General features: G+C 34.2%; 1 protein-coding gene across 1 annotated transcript in view; it reads left to right on the top strand.

Moving 5' to 3' along the window:
- The window catches only part of LOC137389756 (putative elongator complex protein 1), a 73,186-nt gene that overhangs the window by 29,843 nt on the left and 28,614 nt on the right, over positions 1-14,729 (top strand). The window contains exons 19-21 of the mRNA XM_068075844.1: positions 68-195; positions 1,842-1,965; positions 3,297-3,394. Of these exons, the coding sequence (XP_067931945.1) occupies positions 68-195; positions 1,842-1,965; positions 3,297-3,394 (350 nt within the window). The remainder of the gene's footprint in view (positions 1-67; positions 196-1,841; positions 1,966-3,296; positions 3,395-14,729) is intronic.

Raw genomic sequence — 14,729 nt, forward strand, 5'->3', positions numbered from 1 at the left:
GTCATTTATGTTATGTGAGGGTTGAAGTAAGCCTTGATTAAATGGGCCCACTTGTTTGGTTCTCTAGAGAGAAGTCGGGCAGAAGAGGCTCTCAAGTATCTGACATACCTAGTCGACATCAATGAGCTGTTCGATGTTGCCCTCGGAATGTACGACTTTGACTTGGTTCTCCTGGTGGCTGAAAAATCTCAAAAGGTTGTTTGTTGTATACATGCTTTATACACAAACTGTTCAAAGCATTCTATGTCTGCACTTTGTACCTCCTTTTTAGTTTTCAACTTTGTGAAAACATTTGTGTTTCGCAATATCATAATCTCTCATTCAATCACCTAGCAACCAGTTTTTCTTCTATTAACATTTTAAAACAAATCTGTTTACAGGAAAAGTTGGAGAGCTTTTCATGTAAAACTTTTCCAATCATTGTGTTGTTATTAAGGAGAAATTTTAACTGTGTGATTTAAGGCAACCAATTCTAATGGAAAATAAATTAAGGATCGTCTCAAATATTATCTTAGAATTTCATTAGAGTATCATTTCTTACAAACCACCAATTATTCTACCTCATCATACGACCCTAGCTGTTATACGCTGTTCAGTTTTGAGCTCACATCCATCGTCCAATTAAAATCATGAAATCAATAAATGATTAGTCTAACATCATGTGACAGATCACAGTGGAATGTTGTTTACTCTTTTCTCAGCTGCATGTGAAAGCCATGTTTTAAAGATTGCAGTCTGTTTACTATCTTACAGACACCATTCTAGAACATGTCACTTCTTACAGGTACTACTTGGAGTGTTTCAGAATTTACTGGTACCAATATTGACCCATCTTACAGGTGCTTTTCCAATCTACATGTATGCTACATTTTACAAATTCCATTACAGATCATGTTACCTTATCTGGGTCCCATTCCAGTACAATCCATATTCTGTAGGTACAATTCCAAAACATGTTATACAGTATCTTACAGGTTGTTCCTGTAAGTGTTACACTTTGTGAGTGACGTTTTGGCACATTGTTGTATTTTACAGATACCATTCAGTACATGAGACATCGTAGATGTGCCATCTAAATTATGTCATATCCTACAGACACTATTGTAGGATATGTTGCTGTTTACGCTTGCTGAGTATTTTCCTAGTACACTTTGTATGTCACGTGTATCATTGCTATTCCTATCGTTCAGGTACCATTCTAATACAATCATACCATCTGGTCACGTAGGTAGAAACTTTGCTTTTTCATCACTAATGTAGAGTAAGTCAATTTATGGTATGAATTTAAGCAAAAAATCAAGATTGCGGGTGTCTTCTGACAGATTCCTTACATATTTGTGGTGCTTTTTACCTTTTTTATGACTGCATGTTCTTTGGTAGTCCAGACAAATAATCCTAATGCAGCTGCGAATGTAAACAAATGCTTTAACGGCTACTGCTGATATCTAGTGGGTTAGCAACGGAAAGACAAATAGCCCAAAGCACTACATTGTCTGGTAGAACTGTCAGTAGAACTGTCGGTCGAACTGTCAGTAGAACTGTCGCAGCCCCGCAGTTTTGCTATACTCCATTCTTATGCATATTCCATCATAAAATTCTCAAGGATTATTGATTTGTCCACATCTATAGTGCTTGTTACAGTTTAATACCTGTTTCATTCGAACTTACTCAGATCAAAATTATCAGCTTTGGTAGCCAAAGAGGGGATTATGGTCAATGACATAAGTAAATAGTTGAGTGATGAAGGGAGACACTTTGGCCATGAGTCTGATTCAGCTGTAGACCTATTAACCTTGTCAACACATAGCAGGTGATAGAGAGAACTTGCACAATTTTTTTAGGATCCTAAAGAATATTTGCTCTTCTTGAATGAGGTGCGGCAGTTGGAGACCAATTATCAGAGGTACACCATTGATCGACATCTAAAGCGGTACTCCAAAGCACTTGTTCACATCGCCAAATGTGGTAATTAGACAAATTTTTATTTCATATCACTTGTTTTGAGGTAAGGGTAAGTTGTGCTTCATTTTGTATTGTGCAAATGACTTTGCTCCACCCAAAAATCTGGATTGTCACGTTTTATACTAGTGTTGCAAGTCGGAAATGCGGCGCAATACCTCCTTGTTGACGTTAGTATCCAAAACCTGTTGCTTTTCCAAACTATAACTCTGTGATTGATGATCTTCTTACAAAATGAATATTTCATTGTTTTACATGGCAGGAATAAGTTAATTATTCACAACTTCCCTGTTCATTGACTTGCAGAGTATATTTAGTGCTCACTTTCTGTACATACTTTCTGTATGAGGCCAATGTACCAAATTGTTTGCACTTGCTCACTGGCTATTATGATGCATGAATATGTGACAATCACCTCTGACTTTGCTGTTTTGGTATTGAACATTCTACATGTGTTTTATATCATCATAGGTTGGTTATACATCATATATATCATCATAACTAAAAATATGAAAGAATACATATACCTGCAGATCGCATGATTATTTATCGCTCATCTGTTGAAACCTACTTTTTGTGTGTAAGTTAATGATAGTTTGTTCACAAATTGTAAAATTCTTCTAATAAATACATTTGGGATTGTGAGACGGGTCAATTAGAGAAGGACAACTTACGGCAGGGCATCCTCCCGGTGTACACTGCAGTATGTTTATATATTTCTCTTTTCTTCAAAGCATTGATATGCAGATTTTACTCAATTTTGTTCAGTAAGCATAAATATCGCTAAATTTATATTGTTCTGTGAGTTTTTGTTAGGGTATACAAATTTTAGTAAAATGAAATTGAACTGGATGTCTCGTCGCTTATGACCACTTTTACTGTTTCTGATACACTGATACTAAAAAAGGCCAGAATGGTCATGTTAAGTTTTATTACACGAATTTTATGTTTTGTTTGCAATAGTACTAATAGTAAAAGTAGTCATAAACCAAACTAAGTTCATTGTAATGTCGGCACCATTCTAGTAAAACCTAGATAGGCTTTTGAGATCCTGGAAAACTACGAGAAAGTTGGCAAATTTTCGGTTTATACTCACATATTTTTGCAAAATCATTGAGATGACATACAAGTGGCTTTCATATTGAAGTACCATAATTGAATAGCAAAGTCAGTTCAAGTATACCACCCATCAATCTCTTTTCACGCCTTAGCTTTCTTATTATTTGATTTGAACTCTGATAACAACCCCTAATTGCGTAGATTGTATCTCTATATAACATTTACTGACTGGGTGAAAATTTGCACATATATCAAAACGATCATCATCATTTATCTAGGATCAACAAGATTTGCAGAGCTGTTGTCCTTAGTCAAGGAACACAATCTGTACAGAGAGGCTCTAGAACTGCATTCTTCAACGTCACAAGGACAACAAGTAGGTATTTTTACCTCTCAAGTTGTTCGTTTCCAATATCTCCATTCTGTCCATTTGTAAAGGTAAACATAAACATATAGTTTTCCAAGTTTGGCTATCATCCGACAGAGTCATGTCTATTTTAGTTCTGACTAATTAAAAATTTCAATATGAACCTGTCAAATTGAAAACCCACCAAAACAAAAGAATTTTCAGGAATGTGATCTTCTCATAAAACTTGCCATAAACTGACATATTAAAATTATCAGTCTGTTATATAAACACAATTATTTATAATCTTTGTCATTGTTTATTTGTGGTATTTACTTTATGATTTCCAAATATGTAAATATTTTGTTGACTTTCGGGGAGGTAATGACTAGTATAACGCTGTGAGGATTACTTTCGTGTTAGTGTTATGATTTGGTATGCGTGTTAACTTACGATTTTGTCTGCATATTACTCTTAGTAAATATATACACTTACGTACATGTCGCTTTGGCAACAAACATTTACTGAGATATTGTCTACAAAAGGAATGAGCAAAGAACATTGTTGATGATCTACTGTAGAATTGAACAAACACTTAGACATGTGTGGCTAAACAGTCATTTTCATACTTGTATTACAACAATACCAATTCATTGCAAAGGTTCCAAAGCCTTTAATGCGTTTAGTTTCTGTGATCACCATTTAGCAACGATTCAGTTTTCAGACTGTTTATAAACTTAACATGTTTTACTTGCTCTGCTTGTAACTTAGTAACATCACATGAAATCAATCTTATGATACATAATTTTCAATATGAGTTTCCTCAAGATCATCCATCAAACAACAAACAATCTAGCTAAGGAGATTTTGCAATAAAGTTATAGCCAATTCAGAAATATTTTCTAAAAATCAGGCTCCAAACAAACAGTAGCAAAGACTCAGAATTGAATCAAGTTTTGCCATTCAGCCATGGATGATGATGGATGATCTAGAAGATCGTTTTTATTAACCATAGTGACTTGTCTCGATGCTCACTTACAAGCTCAAATTACTAGTAGCCCTATTTATGTTCATGCTTTGCTGTCGGTTCAGAGGTCAAATCTCAGAAAATTACTGAACATCCGCAATTTTAACTTGGTCAAAACTTCAGAAAATTCAATTGCGACCAGATGAGTCATAGACAGAACTGAAACTGGTGCGATCAAAGTGTTCTTTAGGTCTGTCCGACATTAGCTATTTCAACTGAAGTTGCTGGGAAGGTTTCAAATGGACCAGAAGTGTTGTGACAGATCTTACCTTTAGGTTATTGCATCATCAACACACATGAATATGGCATCGTCTGCCTACCTGTTTATGAGTTAAACGAACAAACTGGTTCAATTTTCATCATTTGATATGGTTCATAGGTTTGTTCTATTATTTTACAAATCACTAACTTTCCATTGCTTGTTTTTATGAATAGGCGTGTCTGTGTAAGGTCAGAACTGGGGACCATACCAGCCATCTTGTTAGCCGATGATGATCGTCACTCTAGCTTTTTCAACTTGACTTTTACTTACAACTTTGTAAAGATTTTTAACGAGATCTACCACTTGAGCTAGAATATGTAACTTAAGAGAGTAGTCATCAGTTTTAAAACACATACAGATACCATTTTAAAAAATGGAAGAACTTCTAAATTCAGAGTGATGTTGTGCTAAAATATTGACAGTCACCAAAAGTCTCCAGCATAACCATTGATAGCATAACCATCTTATCCAATAAGTTGATATCTGACATCTACATATAGTCTTTGGCATAAGTTGCACATAGATCGGTGCCTTCATTTAGACATTTAGATGAATGCATAACGTACATATTGAGTTTGTTGCATAATGTAGATGGTTAATCACTTAACTTACTCATAGAGTTGATGATATAACTTACCTACTTAGTTGAAAGTGTAATTTACACCTAGAGTTGATGGTGTCTTTAGTGCATTTAACTGATGAAGTAACATATGCATTGAGTTTGTTGTGAATTCATGTAGTGAGCTGAGGGGATTTTTCACATATGGTTTCATGGCAAGATTTACCCAGTTAATTGTTTAATGTATATGCATGTTTGAATTGTAATTTAAAAATTCAATCGATGCATGCTTTCCACATTTATTTTATAGCATAGCCTAAACAAAGTGTATTAAGGGTACATTGAGTTAATGGCTTAACTTCCATATTAGGTAAAAGATAAAACATACACTAGAGTTGATGACATACTTCCCGCATTGGCTCAATAACATTATCTGTACTCTGATTTTATGGCATGACTTACACTCTGAGTTTTTGGTGTCATTCTTGTATGAGGTTAAAAACTTAGCTTACGCAAATGGTTCATCGCAAAACGCGTTCATCGAGTTGAGGTAATGGCATAACTTGTACATTGAGTTGATGTTAAGAAATAAAAGTCAATTCTGATTCATACTGGCCCAAACTAATGGTCCCTATTTATACAGCCGAAATATAAATCAAGATAGATAAATAGGAACCTTTTTCCATCATTTTAGATGTAAATAGCTTGGGAAAACTTTATATTAAATATTTTTATTTGTTTATGGTAAAACTCATTAAGAAGCTGAAAATTAAAAATTGGGTGCATCGACTAAAAATTCCGCTATTGTTTTTCAACGTTTGTATACGTTTGTGCCTTCTCTGTTGAAGCTCAACATATCCATATTTTTAACTTTTGACGTATTTTTGTAGCTATAAATTACTTCAGTTTTTTGCTCTCAGCTACCATGCCAATTCATCTGTATAGGTATTTTAGTGTGTGTTATATTTGTACAGCAGGATGAATGATTTCACTAACAGTTCCGCATTTAAATAGGAAAAGGCAAAATGCAGACTCATGTTGATTACCTTTCCTGATGCAATATGTCCATTATTGGTGGTGGGTAACCTTGCTTGACCTTGAACCTGTACAAGCTCTGCATTTGCTAGCAAGTTGTTTATACAAGGAGATGGTACGTGGAGGATTTATTTCATAGGTTTATCCGGTTGTCAAGTCAAATATTTTATACTATTTATATGTACGTTCTCAAGTCATCATAACTTTTCATTGGTTTCTGTTCAGAACTTCTCCAAAATAATTCCTGTGCAGCAGACAGAATCTGCTCAGACTCGTTAAATCGATGACCTTGAATCTGTACAAGCTCTGCATTTGCTAGCAAGTTGTTTATACAAGGGGATGGTACGTGGAGGATTTATTTCATAGGTTTATCTGGTTGTCAAGTCAAATATTTTATACTATTTATATGTACGTTCTCAAGTCATCGTAACTTTCCATTGGTTTCTGTTCAGAACTGCTTCAAAATAATTCCTGTACAGCAGACAGGATCTGCTCAGACTCGTTAAATCGATAAACTATTTGAGGCTGATCAATGACACAGCAATTTTCTTTTATTCATTGGTTCTTTCTGTTGCTTGGAGATCTCTCATATCATGAATTGGTACCTTTTGTATATGTTAATACTATCATGTGCTCTCTATTAGCTATCTCATCTCATATCCTTAGTTGATGCCTAGCTCACACTTTCAAGTAATGACTTGGTGACTTCTATTAGTTGAGGTTCTTCTGTATTCTGAGTTGATGTCATTTGTTGGTTCACACTCTATCATGCCTTAATTGTTTCCGTTTTGTTAATAATATCTGGTATTGTCAGTTAGTGTCTTTGGTCTTTTAATAATGTGATAACACCGAGTTCTAAAATATTTTTTATCTGAAAGTATAGATATTTTTCTATTATTTGAGAGTTTGTTTGTTGTTTTAGGTGATCTGACTACCAGGATGTTTCAAGATGAAAATTGACAAAACTTGATTGCAGTTAAAATGCTCAGAAGAAAAAGATGCTCCCAGACTTCTCTCAAAATGACGATTATAGAACAATAAACAGGAAGCGTGATTATTGATGTCATTTTGGGGAAGTTATGGCGCATTTTTTTCTTCAAACGATTCAGCTGTTTAACTGATTAAGTTTGGTCGATTTTAATCTTAAAACACCCTGGCAGTCAGATCACCTAAAACAGCAAAATAAACCACTAATGGTAGAAAAATATCTACTTTTGATAAATCTACTAGAATTTGGTGAGATCGCATCTTTAATAGAATTGTAAGCAATAATAAGACCAATAAAGAGTTCAATTCAAGCTCTCCTCTCAGCCGTCTCATTTACAAATTCCGTTTTTAGGTTGACTCTTAAACCTATTATAAATAAAATTGATGGGGCTTTGAATATGGCTTTAATTTTAATTGATATTAAACATGCTGTAAGATTTATGCAAAAGATGGTAAGATATACCAACGTGAGCTCATTTTGATTGTTCAAAGGAGAAATATCATTAAAATAACATGTACGATTTGCCTGGCAACGCTCAAGGCAATTGCACAGTTACAGATTTGACAAAGAAATGACAGTGTTGTTGGAGTAGCCAAATATAAATAGAGAGAGGTTGTTGACACAAGTGTCTTTTAGATTTACCGATATCCATCTCGATCATGCTGCTGTATTAATAACTGCCTCACTAAAGAAAACTTTTCATTTAGGAGGATTTGTTTTAGAATTAGTGGTTAGATGTATTTACTTCGGTGCTCTGTCGCTTTCCAACTTCATTGACTAGTTTGGGAGGCGGTGTTGATTGTCAACCTGTCATAGTATCTGTATGGTCTACTAATAGAAGTACGTAGATGCATGTACAACCGTCTACATGTATATACTATATCATTGACCAGATAACTCTGCAGACTAGTGATAATTATACACTAGTAGTTGCAAGACTCTAGCCATAGTTCCCTTTCCAGCACTGGCAAACTCGTATATGGACAATCAATATTGGGGGACGCTTGAATCCCCAAACTAGCTGTAGCGTCTTTACATATAAATAGCTCCTAGTAAAGGTGACAATATAGATACAAACAATCGCAATGCCTGTTTATTGGCATCATCAAGCTAATTCAGGTATTAATAATGATTGTTTGATAGCTTTATTTTAGACGCTATATCAAGATTGTGCTAGTAATTGTCCTCTGTGTGTAAGAAACAGAATGGAAACACTGTGTATATATGAATCATCGATGAAAGTTGGATGAAAACGATAATACCTTAAACCATAACTGTCACGTACAACTTTTATCGTAGTTTCTAGGTAAATCAGTCACGCTGATTCCGATTTTGTACTCAAAATAAAGATTGGTCCACTAACCTTCAAAGTCATTTAAGCTTTTTTAAAACGTTTTAATATCCGTTTCGAAAACAACACAATCGGTATTACAAGCTCCGCCCATAAATATGTGACGAAACCTAGCTTTTTCAGGAACGGAAGTTAGGAATGGTTAGTCCGATTTAGAAGAATAGAGATGGGCGTCTTAAAACCCATTATTATCTAAATCCAGCCTGTGAAATAATTGCAGTCTTTTATGAAAGGTATATAAACTATTTAAAATTGCTCGTAGATTGTTACATGATGTTTAAATAGGCTGGACGCCGAGAAAAATGAGCTCAAAAAGCGCGGTTTTATCACAAGCTGGCGTTGTTATCGCGCTTTTTTAAATATGCAATGTTAAATAGCTAATCTACCTTTCAGAAAAGACTGAGATTATTTTTAAGGCTGAATTTAGATATTAATGGATTTTAAAACACCCATCTCTATTATTCTAAATCGGTCTAAACATCCCTAAGTAACTTCTGTTCCTAAAAAGCTAGGTTACGTCACGTATTTATGGGCGGAGCTTGTTGTGCCGATCGTGTTGTTTTCGAGACCGATATTAAAACGCTGTAAAAAAGCCTTCATTACTCTGAACGTTAGTGAACTAATCTTTATTTTGAGTACAAAATTGGAATCAGCGTGTCTGACTTACCTAGTAAATACGATAAAAGTTGTACGTGACAGTTATGGTTTAACGTTCATAGATGATCTTAGCGAAATCATTATAAAAGGTACTCATGGTCAGTAACCTAGCTAGGCATGGGGCAAGTTCTGTCAGCTATTCTTAGTGAAATAACAACCACCAGATGCTGGGCCTTTCATGTACGTATTGTATTGTTAACAAGGTAAACCGATTATTTGTGCTTTTGCAGTTCCTAATGAACATTATGCTGCTATACATACTCATCTTGTAAAATAAATTAAAATGTTGTTCTATTTTATTGTTCTGTGGCGGTATTGCCAACCAGCTGTTTTGACAGTTTTAAGTTGCCTTTTAGTGTCCAGGTCTGGTCAGTCATAAAAGTTAATAGCTGCAAAAAATGTTGTTATTTGACTTTGGTAGTTCTATCACTGCCAACTTTTGAACTGTAGACTCGCTTGTTTATTTATCACCTCCAGGTATTCTATTGCACTTAAACCGCTAAGTCAATTCATTTTCGGTTTCGCAAGACATAATCAAGTTACTAATTATTGTAAACTCCTTTGCCACTATTTTAAGCCTACTTTGTTAAAGGTTCATTACAAATCACTTATTTAATATTTCTAATGAAAAGCGTCACCTGTCTAGCATGATTGTTCTCATAATTTAAACTGCTAAGAAAATATTCATTGTTCATTATTTTTGTCTCTTATGTAAGAGTTGTGGTTTTTTTCAGCGATGTGATAAAACCTACCTAATACCACAGTGGGTAACTAGTACTGTGGTTTGTCTAGTCAAATCTCCTACCTCTCCTATGTTTTTATCAGATGCAGCAATGCCGGTTGTTGGTTACAGGAAACCTATCTCTTAGCACCAAAGGAAATGTCTATGTCTATTAGGTCTATACATGTACATGGTGCATTTTGGTAGCGTACGCTCATCTCACTCACTAGTACAATAGCAACTGTTCTGTTTGGTTTTGCAGTATAGCCAAACACACAAGCTGATCTGTTACAATATTTGCTTTGTGTGGCAAAACTGTGAAAAGTTGGGAAAATATTCTAAGACTAATATATTGCACTGTGTTTAATTCTTTCTAAAAACCAAAAATAACAAATATCTTAAGTATATGAACTCAGTGTGAAAAACAAAAGTATTGTATAAAACTTTATAACAATTTCATTTTAAAATACAAAATAAATCAATAAAGCAGTAAATGTAAAAACAAGGTTTTTATTATTGCTTTACTGTGAAGACACGTGAGGGAAAATGTCTGCTCAACAACACGTAATTTCAGTAGTCAAGTGAGTGATAAAAACATGCTGAGTAACTTACTCTAACTTTTACAAACTACAGTTTAGGTCAACTTATATAAGTGTAATAGTTTCTATTTTGTAATGTTTTGCTAAATTCTAGAGTCAAATATTAGAAATAACTTAGTTTGCCTAGACAAGCATTCGCTCAATTTTACTTAAGTTGTTAAAAACTGTATGTAGTGGTGATCATAAGTCGAGGCTTAACTGTATATGTAGAGATTTTTATTCATTTTCTGAGCTTTTTTATCGTGATCAAGTTTTGTTCTTTTTAATCGTGAAACATTCTGGCAGTCAGATCACCTCAAACGTCAAAAACAGTCACAAATGATAGAAAAATACTGATATTTTCTGATAAATCTACTAAAGATTTTTGTAAGTTCATATTTAATGAGTCTTCTTACTCGTTAAAGATGAACTGATTTTATGTTGCGATCAGCCTGACAGACTTATAACCTATTTAGGTTAGTTGGCTTTCTACCTCTTATTGTATCAATTAAATTATTAATTCTGCATCAATAGAAACATTATCTCCTTGAGTTGTTAAAGTTTTTTCAGTGATGCTGCTATTAACTTGCTTTGAAGCATCACTTCAACTGCTTTATGCCATCCCTCATCTGCTATAAGCTAAAACTCGTCTGTTTTGAAATATGACTAGAAAATATTTCACTTTTTTATCTATGTTATGATGAACAAAATCAGATACCAACTGATCAGAATTGCTAGCAAACGGATATGCCATAGAACCTCTAATTGAATGCCACTTTTATTTTAACGCCATCCTCTATGTGAACGCCATCCTTTATGTGAACGCCACCTCTATTTGACCGCCACTACAAGAAAAGGGTTGAAAAATAGAGCGCCACCCTTTATGTGAACGCCATCCTCTATGTGAACGCCATCCTCTATGTGAACGCAATCCTCTATGTGAACGCCACCTTTATTTGACCGCCACTTTAACTATTTTTGATCTTTATAAATTGTTCAACTCCAAAGCTTTTAGCTTTTTTTTGTTAAAACTTTGAAAGCAACACCATAGAAATAACCAATAATGGTCTCAGGCTAATAGAAGTTCCTTGTTTAACGCGGTCTTGCTACATCGAAGTACGTGTGCCTATATAAAAAACGGTTTAAATTTACGTTAGTAGATCAACTTTGAAAGCAGCACCATAAAAATAATTAATATCTGTCTCAGGCTAATAGTAGTTCCTTGTTTAATGCAGTCTTTCAACTTCAACGTAACTTACATAAACAAAAAATGGTTTAAATTTATGATGGTAGATGAACTTTCAAAGCAACGCCATAGAAATAATTACTGTCACAGGCTAATAGTAGTTCCTTGTTTAACGCGATCTTAATACTTCGAAGAACATGCATATAAAATACGGTTTGCAAGTTTTGGGCCAAAGGTTACGTTTAGCTAGCAAACCTTTACGCGTTGCATTTGTGCTAAATGCAGTGCGTAAAAGTTTTCCTCTGCCAAAACATTGTTTGGACGCTAATATCGACTAGCTCAGCAGTGCAGAAGAAGAGTTGAGGCCAGAAGATATTGTGGAAGGTATTGGGCAACTAGAAGATGTTCGTTCCATCGAAAGCAACAATCAAAACGCAGCTATCCGAGCAAATGATGGAAGTATTTTTGTTTTAAAAATGTAAATTTTGTTTCTGCGTGTAATATAAGTATGGTTAGTTTATGTCACTTGTCCATGAATATGTATTTGTATCATTTGATAGATTATCATTATGTAACTTATAAATATGCAGATTTATAGCATGTTATTTAATAGCATCCATGCGGCTATCTTAAACCATAACTGTCACGTACAACTTTTATCGTAGTTTCTAGGTAAATCAGCCACGCTGATTCCGATTTTGTACTCAGAATAAAGATTAGTCCACTAACCTTCAAAGTCATTGAAGCTTTTTTAAAGCGTTTCAATATCCGTTTCGAAAACAACACAATCAGTATTACAAGCTCCGCCCATAAATATGTGACGAAACCTAGCTTTTTCAAGAACGGAAGTTAGGAATGTTTACTCTGATTTAGAAGAATAGATATGGGTGTCTTAAAATCCATTATTATCTAAATCCAGCCTGTAAAATAATCGCAATCTTTTATGAAAGGCATATAAACTATTTAAATTTGCTCGTAGCTTGTTACATGATGTTTAAATAGGCTGGACGCCGAGAAAAATTAGCTCAAAAAGCGCGGTTTTATCACAAGCTAGCGTTGTTATTGCGCTTTTTTAAATATGCAATGTTAGATAGCTAATCTACCTTTCAGAAAAGACTGAGATTATTTTTAAGGCTGAATTTAGATATTAATGGATTTTAAAACACCCATCTCTATTATTCTAAATCGGTCTGAACATCCCTACGTAACTTCTGTTCCTAAAAAGCTAGGTTACGTCACGTATTTATGGGCGGAGCTTGTTGTGCCGATCGTGTTGTTTTCGAGACCAATATTAGAACGCTGTTAAAAAGCTTTCATTACTCTGAAAGTTAGTGGACTAATCTTTATTTTGAGTACAAAATTGGAATCAGCGTGTCTGACTTACCTAGTACATACGATAAAAGTTGTACGTGACAGTTATGGTTTAACACTGCTTACAATGGATTGATGCTCATAACTCCACTTCTATTGCACATAAAAAGCTAGTTTTGGCTGCAAACTGTAGCAAACATATCAATGAATGCAATAAGCCTTTCTGCAACATTGTTAGATATAGATATAAAATAGAAATATGTCTTCAAATTTAAAAAGGACATAAAATTTTTAAAATGTTAACAATTTGCAATGAAAGTCGCAGGCTATAATATCATCGCAGGTTAATTGCAAGCAATAGATATGAACTGGTAGAGATATTTCTCGGTTTCTCCATGCATATTTATTAAGAAATATTTGACAAGTTGGAGGCAAGTTAGCAGATTTATTGCATCCAAAAGGTTTAATATCACTTCACCAGAAAAAGAGAGCAAAATATAGGCAACATTCGCTTTGCCCGTAATAGGGCTAAATTTATCTTCCAGAAATTCTGACCAGCCATTTGAAAAGTACACTACCAGCCTCTATTTGAACGCTGCCTCTAATTGACCGCCACTATAGAGGAAAAGTTGAAAAATAGAGCGCCATGTCGTTCAATTAGAGGTTTTACGATATTTTGTGTTGTCTATTTTTTTTCAAGTAAAAGGTGGTTACTCGCAAAATAAGCATCAGCGCAAGCTACTATTTGAAACAGTACAATATGCATTTTATGTCTCTATTTCCTCTCATTTGCAAATCATGCTCAATTTGGGTTTTATTTAATTTTCAATCATGGACTTATTGCTGGATTGAATGTTATCTAAAGATTAACCATAAAATCAGGTTCAACTTTTTAACTTATTTTATCTGAATGTGACTTCATATAATCGCATTAACAACATTTATAGCACAAGCTTACACATCGTACACTCTCCACGGTCTTTAAAAAAGCAGAGACAGCATTTTCAACATCAATGCATCACAGTTACCTACAGGTGCTCATCAATGAGATCAGTTCAGACTCTTGAGAGTGTTCCATAGTTCTTGAGCAAGTAATTTGACAGTTTTTGGGTTATCGTTTGTGCTTAATGGTAATTGTGAATAAAACATAATAAGCTAGCCGGGTTGCAGTTAGGGAACTAAGTGATTACTCAATATGCTGTAAAAAGCATAATTGCTATGCACTCATATGCATTCAAACCTCTATTTACCTCAAGATACCAATTGTCTCATGTGCGCTGTGAACTTTGAGCAAATAGTTGACTCTTCAATCAAAGTAATAACAAGTTTTTAAGTTAAGTTTTCTTTTAAATTAAGAGAAAAAAAGAGGAAAAGTAAGAATTATGTATTAAAAATAAATTATAAAATAAACAAAGTTAAGTTAGTTGAAACTTCATGCTGTTCAGATGATGATACATATCTCTATCAGCGCATCTACCTCTGAAACTATGTACTTCTGTTCATGTGCTTCTACAGTAAAATTGCTATAAAAGTCTCTTTTTATTACTTATATTGCTTTAGTTTTTCACATAGAATTTAGCTTGTTGCACATAGTTTTTTACATAGTTTAATATAATGTTTTTGTTTTAATGCATTATTTGCATTAGTTGCTGGTTTTTGAGCTGTGGAGTGAATTAAACAAATCACTGTG

The sequence above is a fragment of the Watersipora subatra genome, chromosome 3 (assembly GCF_963576615.1).
Source record: "Watersipora subatra chromosome 3, tzWatSuba1.1, whole genome shotgun sequence".
In the NCBI taxonomy this organism is placed as follows: Eukaryota; Metazoa; Bryozoa; class Gymnolaemata; order Cheilostomatida; family Watersiporidae; genus Watersipora; species Watersipora subatra.